The following is a 13,567-nucleotide window of genomic DNA, read 5'->3' as shown; positions in this document are numbered from 1 at the left end:
AGTACTGAAAACGGTACCTCTTACCACTACCACAGAAAACGAGTGCACAGTGCAATGAAAAAGTAGTACTGAAACAGTATATACTACTTGAAAAGTTTTACATCAAGGCATCTGACTCCATTTCATTATTTCTGACAATGCATCTTCATCACATTGCTGCATTTCAATGAGCAGTATTGTCTAGGAACCTCTTCATCAGAAAAGAAAATGAGGTACCATGATAGAACACAGGGCAAACAGATGGCATATTGACAGATGAAAGTATGCTGCTTTTTATAGAGGTGTTCACGTAAAGAATCCTTTACTTATTGCTAAACAAAGTCTGCTTGCTTAGCACATGCATCATCTCTGGTGCACTGAAATCTTTATATGTTTCATTTTGCACTTCTGAGACTAAAGAGAAATAAGAACATGAGTCTCAAAATTAAAGGAAAACAATGCAACACCATTTGGCAATATGACATTGTCAGTTTTCCAAATTTAACAGCAGCTGGGAAAAAAGTATGTCAGCAATTTCCTACAATGTTTTTCTGAGAGATTGAGTAGGAACATTCCACACAACAGGCATATTCAGAATAAAAGAAAACGCTGTGTTCTAGGAAAAGTAATTTTATATGCTTTACACTGTTTATTGTCCATGATGGTTCTTCAACTAAGCTGAAAATTTAAAGTTTTACTGGATTAAAAAAAAAAAAAAAAATCCAGTAACAGAAGAGTTGCTTTAACTTTTGCCATTTTTGTTTTACAAGCTGAGTCCTTCCTGTAGGTCACAGCCCTTACATACAAATACCATCTTTATGGCTTTTAGGTCTTCTTTAGTACTCTTTTCAAGAAAGTTGCTGGAGAGACCTAAAGACAGAGAAGCAGAATTCTCTTTACAAAACTGCTTAACTACAACCTCACGTGAAAAAAAAAGAACAATTACTTTTGCTCAGAAGGAAAAACACTGCAGCAGTAACATGCAAAATAACCACTAAGCTATAAAAACAAACTCCACTTCTGATATAGTACAGACCTTCATTTACTTTGAACGGCTAACTAAACTGCATATTTTAACTGTATACTGCAAAACAGAGTAAGTTTAGTTATTTATATAAGTTAATCCCAACATATTTTGAGGTTTTGTTGAGATGCTTTCCTATGGGAAGGTCTGGCTATATCCAGTTTAACTGAAAAAGTTTTCAGAGCGTAAAAAAAATTGTCACTTAAGTAAGTAAAAAAAAATAGCAGCACGCACTGCCAAATAATTTGTAGAGAGTTAGAAGAAAATCATTTTACACTAAATTACAAAAAGTCACAGAACAAGTATCTGCACATTGTAGAGCTCATCCAGTTGTGCACAAATGGAATCTGCACAGTGTTTAAGTAGCTCTATTTCCATTACTCATTTGTTTCTGATATACTTATAAACAACTCGGGCCTAACAGGATTTCTGTGGCATCAGAATATGAAAAACTACATTGCAAACATCATACCAAAATGTGTCCACATTTTCTAAGTAACTGCTGTAAAACCGCACCATGTTTTTTTTAAAAAAGTCTTCCTCTAAACTATGTTAGTGATACACAACATTTCAGGAAGACAAACCAGATCTTGCACCTGTCCGAATCACTGAAAACGTCTGTATTTTTGTTTTCTTTGACCTATATTAGGACCTAAACTGTCTTAAAAAAAAAAAAATGCTGCCGAGGGTCTTTTACTGTAGATATGACTCATTTCAAAAAATAAGAGAGATACTCTTGCATGGAAAAAGATCTGGTGAACAAACAGTTCTGAAGAAAGACCCAGAAGTCTACTTCTTCCCTACTGAAAAACAGAGATTTTATATTAATGCTATATATTAGATAAGAGTCTCTAAACTGCTTTTGGAATCCTTGGTTTTAAACTGTTGCATGTGCTGTATTTTTTTAATCTTTGGGTTTTCTCTTGGAGATTACAATGCTTATGCCTGCTGTTTCACATCTTAAGCAGAAACCTACCATTTTCTAGTTACTTCCAAATGCAGTAATGATACCGCTGTATTCACTTAAGACCACCAAGCATGTTTTTCAGTAAAACACGGCGCAAGATGTTTTATCAATCAGCCTGGCTGCATTCCTAAACAAGACCCCTACTCTGATGCCTTCCCCTAAAGGAAATGAGCATAGGTAAGCATTTCCTTTTTTGAAGAACTCTGGGTTGCTGAGACCATTGTCACTTTATATACAAATAATTTAAGTTCATGAAGTAGCTGTAACATGCAAAATCTTAGGCTTCATGCTAACTATTATTTTGACTCGCCTTCCCATAAAAACCACTAAACTACCAGACAAGTCCACAAAAGCTTCAAAAACAAATCTAAAAGGGAACTGTTACAAAAGTTGCAGTGCAGCCCTAAACCAATTCTTCTGTCAACTATGGCACGCGCCAATGTCCGACGGTAATTTAAGTTTTAGAAAAGGAAGCAGACGGTCAAATAATGTGGTCAGTAACTGCTGAGACTTCGGTACTGAAAAGCAAAGTTCATTCAGGTAACTTCGAGAGAGAACATAATGCTATTACTAAGTCCTTCTCATTGCACTGACCAACATGACAGAACAAAATCTTTCCACTTTCCAGCAAGACTTCATGTTAGCATGACCATAAAGTCAGTTCTGAAGCGAGGCTGACTCTGCTGCACTCACACTGCTCACCTCTAACGGGGCCAAGAGAAGGATCCTTCCACTGAACTTCAGGCAAATTAACCCTTTAAGTCCCGGGTATAGCTGACATTTTGAAATTTGACATTTTGAAATAAACCTGTGACTCCATTACTAACACTGTATTTTTCATTATTTTATTCACATAATGTGTATTTTAAGTATATTTTATACATATGCATAATATTATATCCTTACAAATACTTTTACATTATAAATATACATGCATATACATTTGTATACAGTTTAATTATTTTATGCTATACTGCATTAGAATTTATTAATGTATTATTAATACAACACTACAGTACCGTACCACTATCCATTATCTTCAGTTCATGTAATTTTTTGATCTATGCTAGGGTTAGGACCTGCAGTTTCTGGAGGTAGATGAAGGAATTTCTCTGCTGATTTGGCAAAGGAGCAGGGAAGGTATCAGTGCTGATAACATTTATTAGCTGCATCTGCTGTAACTGCTTTTTATAAACTCCATCACTGCAAGACAGTCACTCTAGAGACAGGAAATTTCTCCTTCCCTGAAACGGACACAAACCTTGAGGAACTACCTGACACGCTGCCTGGTTCTCTTGCCCTTCAGTTCAAAGTGTAATAAAAACCTCCAGAAGTAACAGCCAGAAGATATGGCCTACAGTACGTATTCTAAATGTGCATTTCACACAGATTTATCTGTCATTTATCTCAGTTGATTATTTTAGCTAATATCTTTCTGGAACATTATTCAAACAAAATTAAGCCTATGTACGTTAAGTAACATTTTTATAAGAATCATAGTAAGAAGAAAAGAAGAAAACATTACATCAAAGTACCAAAAGTTAATGTGACCTAAAGATACCCAATGAAGAAAAAAAGGAGATGGAATAAACAGCCTTACTGCTACTGTTACAGCTTTCAACAGCAAAGTCCTGATAGCTTTTCCCGCAACATAACATTCCCACAACATGAGCTGTTTCCTTGTCGTTTGGTTACCTGACAGGCTGATCCAGTGGTTGGGAACAGCCTTAGTTTGCCAGCTACAGTCTTTACAACGTGGTCTACAAGAAAGTGTAATACAGAGCTCTTAGCTAATCCAGCAAATGCATCCAAAAGACAAAGTGAAACAGCAGTAATGACATGAAAATTGATGCTACTGTCTGCACACAGCTGATCATTTCTTGCAAAGGCTAATTATCACTGACTATTCAAATATTTTAGAAAAAACAAACACAGTTTCCAGCTAAGAAAGCTGCTATAAGAAGAAACTTTATCATACCTATTTTGAAACCATCTGGAGTATTTACTGCAGGAAGAGCCTAGTATCCCCAGTAATACTAGTTTCTTCTCTGGGATTTTTGTCAAAAGTCAGAATATTACTTTGTGTAAGCTTTACTATTCAGGCAGGCTATTTTCTTTTCTGCTCATGTTTGTGCACTAACATAAACAGCCCAAGACTCTCAAACAGTAAATTAGCCTTTTATTACGTTGAAATTAAAAAGAATAGCTAAAAACAAAACAAATCCATGTGACTTCAACTCACCCAATCTGTCCACACGTATCAAACTGTCTAGAAAGAATTTTAGTTAAATTTTGTATCATTACTCAACTCACACAGCAGGAGTGAGAGCAAGGAAAAGGTGACAGATCACACTAAAGATAGTTAAATTTTAACCTTGACCCCTAAGATTACATTTGACATCATGTTGTTTTAATATCAATGAAGACACCTGTACGAAGAATCTCTGTGCACACAGAGAGGGGAATAAATGTAAATATTTTCAAAGCCAAAACTTCAGGACATAAATATCTCACATTCAAAAAGCTGAAATGGATACCATGTATTTAAAGTTGTGAAACAAATGCACACCCCTAAGTAATATCTAAGTCTATAATTAATTACAACATCATGGCCCTACAGATTCCACACTTACTATACCATATTCTATTTTAGGCACACAACATGACAATGTCTGTATGTCACTAATGCAGAGTATGATGCTTGTGATATATTTAATATCTCAGTTATTGATTTAGACTGCTTAGTGGATACCTGATACATACAGTATTTCCAAAACACTGTGAAATACAGAATTAAACAAGAGGTAACTAAGATTACCCTGTTCGACTGCACAAGAAGAACAGCTTCAGAAAGACTAAAGTATCACTGAGGGGAAAAAAAAATTGGGAAGGCTCCGTTGTTAGTCTAATTCCAAACAGCTCTTCTTGAAGGGGAGATTTATATTTACTGATGCTTACAAATAAAGAAATGGGGGAACTTTTTGTTCTAAAATACATTTTTTAAACTCATATCCTTTCCATAATATTTTGGGGTTATTAACTGAAACTCATTCATCCTGGTGGACATTCAGGAGGCAACAATGTTATTAAGGCATTTAAATGCACAGAACCAAACCAATTATATTGCTCTATTTCGAATTGCTTCTATATGCACAGGAGAGAAAAAAACATAATAGGAATATAATCACATGGTACACCAGAATTAGAAGGCATATGCATGAATTGTGTTAAAATGTCTCATATGTAGCCACAGGCAATCCATATCTGACATATTCAATGACAAATTGGCTACTCATTTCCGGTTCAAAAACAGAAAGCGTTCAGTGTCCTCACCCACAACACTAACTGTCTTGTCATGATCTCAGGCAACATGTTTTGTAATATTTATTGAGACAGTAAAAACAGCAGTTAAGATACAGAGGAAAGTAAAATATAAGTTGGTAGAGGGATGCTACCACATGCTGACAAGCACACTGCCCACAGCTCGCTGCACATGAGCAAAGCACCGTTCAGCACTGGGCACTGCTGTAAAGAAATGTTGGACCGGCAACATGTCCAAACTAAAAAGCAACTAAAGCACCTTGAATCAAACTCAGGGCCCACCTGAAGGCTGCCAGGTTTGCAGATTCTTCAGTGGGAAGAAGGCTTAAAGGCACATCTTGTGGATGGCTCAAGGACCCAACTTGATACCTTCAAGGATACCTTTTTAACTGTCCTACAACCAGAGCACAAATTGAGTGCTGTACAGGTCAGTACTGTCTGGCTCCAAGCGCTGCACTTCCACATCCACTCCATACAGTGCAATATGCTATCAGAGACAAAAATGGCCAGGAATTAAATAAGCTGCAGAAAATGAAAGATTAGCATTTTTAGCAAGGTACAAGGTAAAGGAAGGAACAGCTTTAAAAAAAAAATATATATATATATATATATATATATAAAATCCTTAAAGTTGTTCCAGTAAAGGTAATTTTAATTATGTTCACATGGCCTTATTTTACAAGACAGATTTTAAGTAATAACGATCTGACCATGTGGCCAGGTTTGAACCAGCTGAATTCAACTCAGGCTTCTCTGAGGCCTGCAAGCTATCTCCCAGTAGCATGCTTGATGTGGATAAATGTGTTAAGCTTTTAAAACCCGTTAAAGCATTATATGTTCTATGTTATACCTGCTTAATTTTATTTTGTAAATGTCCTATTAAAACTATTACATGTGCTGCTACATTTGCATTTTCAATTAATTTCTAAAAAAAAAAAAAACAAAACCTCAGAGATAAACATTTAAATTATTACTTAGGACACTAAACTGTTCTAGGATTTTTGATCAGACAGAAGCAAGCAAAATTTTTCTTTTTATGCTAGAATAAGCACAAGAATCTTCTTGTGTATTTCTCATATTAGACTGTACATATTCTTTCTGGTTTTATTTTAGAAGCAGATTCCTACAGGCAATTCCATACATCACTACAAATCCTTATGCAATTTTATCCAGGGTTCTATATCTATCAACAGACACCTCATCTTAACAGCAATATTTCTTCTCAGCATGAACCGGGCTTTTAAAACAGATTGCAAGAAAACCCCCACAAAAATTCACAGTCTAATTATTACGTGGCTCGCCAACAAGTCTCTCAATTTAAAGCACTTGCATGTAAATTAGAGATTAAATGATAGTTCCTACAAAGAAATAAACTCAGCTTTCTCATTCAACGACTGAATTAAAATGCCACACAGATTTTATCCACCAATACTGAAAATCCTTTATATGCAGTTATTATACACAGCTTTCCTTCCTGAATAACATCATCCATAAACCCCCCTCAGAAATATACTGAGTGAGAAAGTGTAGGCTGAAAGTTGTGCAAGCAAAACTGAAATCACAAAGCAGCCTTAGATACACAGGATATTTAAAAACATCTCAGAATCCTGCAGACACGTACTTCTTTCTTCTACTGATCTAAAGAAGGTGATTCAACAGATCTAAACAAAAAGCTGCTTTTGATATGCATGCAACTGATTACAACATTTGGTTTAGGAAGTATATAAAGCTAGGGTATTGACAATGCCATGAATATAATACTATATTCATGCCTATGCCAGAAGTTACCAATAGAAAAAAAAGAAGCTAAGAAAATAACATGTTTACAGTAGACATTATTTTGCAAATCATATACTGATTTGGATTGGAAATTTTACCCGAGTGAAGACCACGCATGTAGTGCATGTATGTGCACTAGAGTAAAATTAACTTCTTCAATATAATAATGATTTTAAATGTTAAGTATTTTACTGAAATGAAATATTGGAGTTTAAGAATGACAAACAACAGTATTTCATGTGCGCAGAGCACAGTGTAACAGAACGTCTCTAAAACTGCTCAGTTTTAGCATTTACCTCTTTGGAGGCACAGCATGTAACTCACAGCCTGATCAGAAGACAGAAACAGGACTTGAGAACTTCTTAAACCATTTTTCTGGGCTTCCAAGTCTGAGTGCCCTAAGACTTCCAATACAACCCTAACAGTTATATTTAAGCAGTCCTCCAAGATTTATGCTATGAACTGAGGCACTTTGGGAGTTCTCTATAACCCTCGTATTTGTGAAGAGGTCCTCCAGTGGATCATTTTGTGTCTTTTCTGTAGTGCCTACACCAAGAATGGCTTCCCAAAGAAAACTGGTGCTTTAGGAATGGCTTTACAGTATTTTGAGTTCTTTTAATAGAGTAAGGCAAAAGTTCCAAAATAAATTTTTGCTGTGGTTGCACATGTAGCCACAGAAAATTCATCGAAGCAACAGTTTTGATCATGAAAAGTATTTTAGTCACAGTTGCTTGGAATAAAAGTTTTCATATAATGGCCACACACAAAGTCACCGCTACCACATGTAGCCATCTTTGCTTCTCTTAATTGCTAATATTAGAAATCTGGAAAAGGATGAAACATTCAACACAGTGTAAGCTGAAATAAAACATTTAATACAGTCCAAAAGAGATTACTGGACATTTTTTCCCTCCACTTTCAGACATAAACATCCTTTTCTGTTTCAATAAAAAGCACTTTAAATAAAATGAGAATTTCATAAATATCAGATGCTACAATAAAATGGCACAAATAGTTTGTTAACCATTGTTATAAGAGTAGCTTTATTTTAATATCTTCATTATGATCAAATACAACTGATGTATTTTGTGCAAGACCTCCAGGACATTATTGGAATCTCTTCTAATCTGGAAGAATCCTAACACTTTGCTGATGCAACACAAACAATGGCAGAAACAGTAAGATAAACAGAAGCAATTAGACTGCAATCCTGTAATAGACAACATTAACAAGAACAGATGGAGAAACACCATTAGTAAAACTCGTGGTTTTCGCTTTACCTCAAGTATGCAGTATCAAATATTTCAGTATCAACTAATGCTCTTACATTCCTAGAGAAAAATATGTTGCTGCAAAATCACATTTGCTGTCACCAAAGAAACAGGACTTGGCAAATGTTGTATGTTCACATATGTACTGGTAACAACTTTAGCCAGTCTCACCTGGAAACGGTCACTTAGACTTAGCACAAAATACAATACTCTACAGGCATGGCAACTTTTCAAGGCTTTATCAAATTGCATTTTTCTTTCTGAAACTAGTGATTAAACATGTTCATAAAAAACTCAGTAGGAGATGCTACCTCTGACAGCGTGCTGCTTCTCAGAGTTTCCTTATCATTTGCAGCTTGTGTGTACGAGATAGAGACTACAGTCTCTTGGCAAGTTCCAAATTTAGTTGGAGTGAAGAGGTGGGAGTCATTGCCTCTCACAAAATGCTAAAAGTCCCTGATGTGTGCCATTTCAGATTCACTTGCATGCTCTTTGGCAATCATGTACTTGATTCCTGACTGTGAAAAAGATGACCCAACTGGCTGCAAAGCTGACTGGCGATAAGCAGCACGTTTTAACAGTTCTAACAGCTTTAGACAACATACTGCCATATTAGTATTGTAAATTATACGCTCTGAGATACTAAAGACACAATTCACAGTATTGCATAAGCAGGACTGATCAAGGCTATGAATTAAATATCATCCTGGCACGTGAACCACCGTTTTAAAGAAGTTTTTTTTCCTTTATACAAGTTGATTTTATATGGAAAAACTGATCTACTTTTTCCTAGCACAGGCTATATCCGGTCTAGTATACTAGACCAGATACTAGTTAGTGTAGCTTCATTGGTAAATAGCAAATGTACATAAAACTAAAATCTGGTATCTATAAAAGGAAAAAAAATGTGAAAAAATTATGTTAAATTTACTATTAAAATCTTTGTACAATAAAAATTTACAATCAACACTAAAGACTTACTCCAATATATTCTTTGCACATTTCTAAACAGTAGGTCAGCAAATAAAGACAAAGAGTGAGAATAATGTCCTAAATAGCTTATTGAAGCTCTAAAGAAACAGTATGAAAAATTACATCCAAGGTAATCTCACATTAAATCTAGAAAGTTTTACTACTAATATGCTACCACTTAATGTTAGCTCACAGAGCAGATAAGCGCCAGTGAATAAAAAGTCAGAAACAGTTAAAATAAATAGCTGACAAGAAACTAAAGACAAAATGTATTGCCAGAATAAACAGTAACCAAATATAAGCCACTATAAAATAAAACAGATACTATCTGTTCTACTCACAAAAGGAAAATAGATTACTTGATCTTAACTGACCTTGAAAATAGATTAACTGACCTTGCAGGACCTTTGATCCTGCACAGACTTGTAGAAAAGCTTAACTTCCTTCACTATGAGCAGAACTCAGAAGGGCCAATGACCAATAGAACCAGGATGAAAGTCATTGCAGCACTATGCAAAGACTGGAAATTAAGAAAAGGCCTAAGAAACTTGGTGCCAAAGGTATCAGTGTCTTTGATTTAAAAATAATGAATGGCTTTAGAAGAAAATTCATAGTGAATTTACAGAATTAGCTTTGACACGCATTCTGTTTGTCAGCTTTAACAGTACATTTTATCTCTGAAGTTGTCTAGAAAAAGCCATAGCTGAAAAATTTCTGACAGGTTTTTATAGAGACTAATGGAAATTCTGCCAAATTCAATTCTATCAAGCATTACTAAATTCAATTACATAAACTAAACACTAAACTAAACTTAGTAAATACTAAGTATTTATTATGCAAGGCTTTGATTTTGCAATTATTTTATTAATGGTTGTTATATCTTCTTGTTATGATAACAATGAGAATTTAGACAGTAGCACAAATTATGCTAAAATAGTGTCACTTTGTCAATGTAAGTATTTGCAGTATTTCATGCTTATGGCTCAACAGTAAAGACGGTATTACTAAGGAAAACAGGGAAGTATTGCAACATAATGGACTCAGTGCTCTAAAGAGTAAATGCTCCTGGTGGATGAGATAGAATTATAAACATTCCTATATTAACACAATGATAATGAAAATTATGCTATTTAATTTCAAATACTCATCTTAAACTGTAACATTTCACATACCTATGCTGTAGACATTTCCACTACATAACATACTGCATTGTGAACAATTCATAATCGTTTGCAAACATAAACTCAAGCAAGGCTACTTGAGATCTGTTATAATGAAAAGCATAATAACAGAAAGTAATCCACTGTTAGAATGTGAAAAGCATCTCGGTTTAACAGGATTGCACAAGCTCTGAACTAGAAATAAACAAACAAACAAAAAACAAACAAAAAACATAGCTCCAAAACATAAAATAAAGGTGGCATAGTTGTTTCAACACTTTGTTTTTGCGTATTTCCTATTTCTGTCAATGAGAATCCACACGTAGCATTTAAACTGCTTAAAAGATATGCAGCATACTACATTGATTCTATTTACCTGCTCTTCATAGGTTTTATAACTGCTTCCACCTTCAGTTTGCTACCCTTAATGTCACAGGACAGTTCCTAAGTAGTTTTGAAAAGCTCTATATATTAATTGTAGCAAAACAAACTACAAGATATATGGAGAATTTTTGTCTGTAGCTATGATGGAATCTCAAACTGTTTTACTGACAAACTGAAAAAAACAAAATTGAATAAACTACTTAACATCTGCAGAGCCCAACAAATTATTATCTCCACAACGGCAAGAAAGACCTAGACTTTCAGAGTTTCCCTAGAGAATTAAAAAGTGTATTTGCAGGACTGCCCATGTATTAAATGGAAGCAATTCTGTAAATGCATCAGCACCAGAACTAGATTCTTTCAACTCAACATCATCTAAAAGTGATTATTTCCTGCATTAACATTTTTATATAAATAGATATGTATGTAGGTACGTATAAGAGCCCTACATATATATATTACATATATATATGTATACATACAGACATATGTGAGGTTGGTCTCAAGTATCAAAAAACTTTTAAATATAATAAATGATTTATATATTAAATATAATTCAATTTCACTGCAAAATGCCATGTAACTAAATGTAAAACCAAATTCTGTTGGCTCTTTAGAGCAAAGAGATAGGTTTCCAGTAGAATTTCAGGTAGACTAATGATGCCTTCTTCACTGGAAGCTATATACAGAAAACCAAAGTTTTAACATGCAGTGTCCAAAGAATCAGGACTAATGCTTAACCTACTTTAGAAATAGGCTTATTTTTTTAAAAAATAGGACTCTCCCAAGAAGAACAAGCTTAGAATTTCTCCACAGTTAAGACAATATAAAAAAATCATTCCTTTTTCTTGACTCGAGAATAAATCAGATCACTAGCTAGCTGCCTGCAGTTCAGTCTGTTCAGTATTTGTCAACAAACAGGATATCAAAGCATACAAACTGTTGAATACTTCCAAAATTTCCTAGAAAGAAGTGAATGGTACCGCAAGCACGCACTGCCTGCCTCCTCCCACTCCACCCAAACCGTCTGAGCTAAATCACATTTAGGCCTTCCAGTCTTGAAACACCTAAACAGATAGAAATATGGTAGGTTTAATTGACATTAATTTCTTCTCTGAAAGAAGAACAGGAAAAAGTTCACTACCAACATGAAAAGAATAAAGTTGCAGACATAGCTGTACATTGGGACTAGCAAAAATGTTTAGGAAATAACGACTTGAGTGAAAATAATGACTTGAACAATCTTGAATGTAACTGAGTACCAGTGCTCCAAAGGGAACTACATTTTCACATTTATAGCAGAGACTTCGAACGCATCAGCCGAAAATCATCTCAACTGTCACGTGCCATGCATTTCTGACAAAGTATGAGATACACAAGCACAACTTTTGTGAAAAAGTATAAGATACACAAACACAATTTTTGTGAAACACTCTTTCTTAAAGGGCATAAAAGGTGCACTACTGCCTATTAACTGCTAAAGTGAAGACTGGACATCGTGAAACACAAGACAAGCTTTAGAAACTGCTGACAAAAAGTGCAGTTCAGTACAGGCCGTGTGTGTACCTGTGTCAACTACGAGACCGTGCAAACCCATCGGTTTGCACGATTCGGGCTGTCAAGCAAACAGGAGGGACGCTCGGTGCTACGGGGAAAACCCTGCTTCCCCTCCCTGCAGATAATGCCGAAGTTTTCAATTAACTGAGGCCAGGATTAACTTAAGTGAAAAACCGCCGACCCTGATGGCGGCCCGGTGTCAGGGGGAGCAGAAACATGCGTTACCTGCTTGACCTCGGACGAGCCCAGCAGTACCGGCTCCTCCAGCTGGCTCCTGTCTACGCTTTTGAGACAGATAAAGGGTGACAGCGTGAATCCCCCGCACCGCCGCCGGGCCGCGGGGGCCCTGCGCGCCCGCGCACCGCACCGCACCGCACCGCACCGCACCGCCCGGCCGCGCACCGCGCCCCCGCGCCGGGACCCCGGTGCCCCCGGCCTTACCTGCGCCAGCACCGCGGGGAGCGCGCCCGCCCCTCGCCGCCCCCGCCAGCTGCCGAGACACGCGGCCAAGGCGCCTCCCCCGAGCAGGGCGGCGGCGGCGGCGCCCCTCCAGCTCGGCGGCCGCCGCTGGCCCCGGGGGCCCCGCAGCGCCGCGAGCCGCCCCCGCAGGGGAGCGCGGGCGCCCACCGCCAGCGCCGCTCTCCAGGCCGCCATCTTCCCGGAAGCGCCCGCCGCGCCGCCGACATCACACCGGCCCCGCCGCCGCCGTGACGGGCCGCGGGCCGCCGCCGGGCGCATGCGCAGCGCCGGGACCGCGGGGCAGCCCGGTGCCCTGCGCGCGAGGGGCGGCGGTGGCTCCTGTCCCGTTCGGTCCGGTGCGGCCCGGCCGTTGCCGCGCGGGTGGCGGAGGCTTCCTCTGGGCGCTGGCCCCGTGTCGCGGTGGGAAGGGAGCTGCCGCCAAACCCGCGGGGCCGGTCGGGGCGGGGGCGCCGGCGCGGCGAGCGCCAGAGGGGCGAGCGGCGCCGGCGGAGGCCGCTTCGCCGCCGCAGGTGAACGGGCGTCTGTGGCCGCGGCTTCCAGGCTGCCGCCAGCGCCCCGGGGCCGCGGCTGCCGCCTCCACGCCCCCCCTCTCCCAGGCAGAGCGAGTGAAGGGCAGCCAGTTCCCTGGGGCAAACATGCTTTTTTTCCAAAAACAGCTCAGATGGGGACCAAG

At 38.2% G+C, this 13,567-nt stretch overlaps 1 protein-coding gene across 2 annotated transcripts in view; it reads right to left on the bottom strand.

Moving 5' to 3' along the window:
- The window catches only part of MICU2 (mitochondrial calcium uptake 2), a 162,392-nt gene extending 149,034 nt beyond the window's left edge, over nt 1–13,358 (bottom strand). The window contains exons 1-2 of one of the 2 annotated variants that reach the window (XM_064505015.1): nt 12,856–13,358; nt 12,640–12,697 (exon numbers count right to left, since the gene is read on the bottom strand). In XM_064505015.1, the coding sequence (XP_064361085.1) occupies nt 12,640–12,697; nt 12,856–13,100 (303 nt within the window). In that variant the 5' untranslated portion in view covers nt 13,101–13,358. The remainder of the gene's footprint in view (nt 1–12,639; nt 12,698–12,855) is intronic. The other variant, XM_064505016.1, reaches the window with a different exon arrangement.
- Between the last annotated feature and the right edge of the window lie 209 nt (nt 13,359–13,567).

This window comes from Dromaius novaehollandiae, chromosome 1 (genome assembly GCF_036370855.1).
Source record: "Dromaius novaehollandiae isolate bDroNov1 chromosome 1, bDroNov1.hap1, whole genome shotgun sequence".
Taxonomy (NCBI): Eukaryota; Metazoa; Chordata; class Aves; order Casuariiformes; family Dromaiidae; genus Dromaius; species Dromaius novaehollandiae.
The sequence above is the reverse complement of the archived record's forward strand: the minus strand, read 5'-3'. Positions and strand labels throughout refer to the sequence as shown.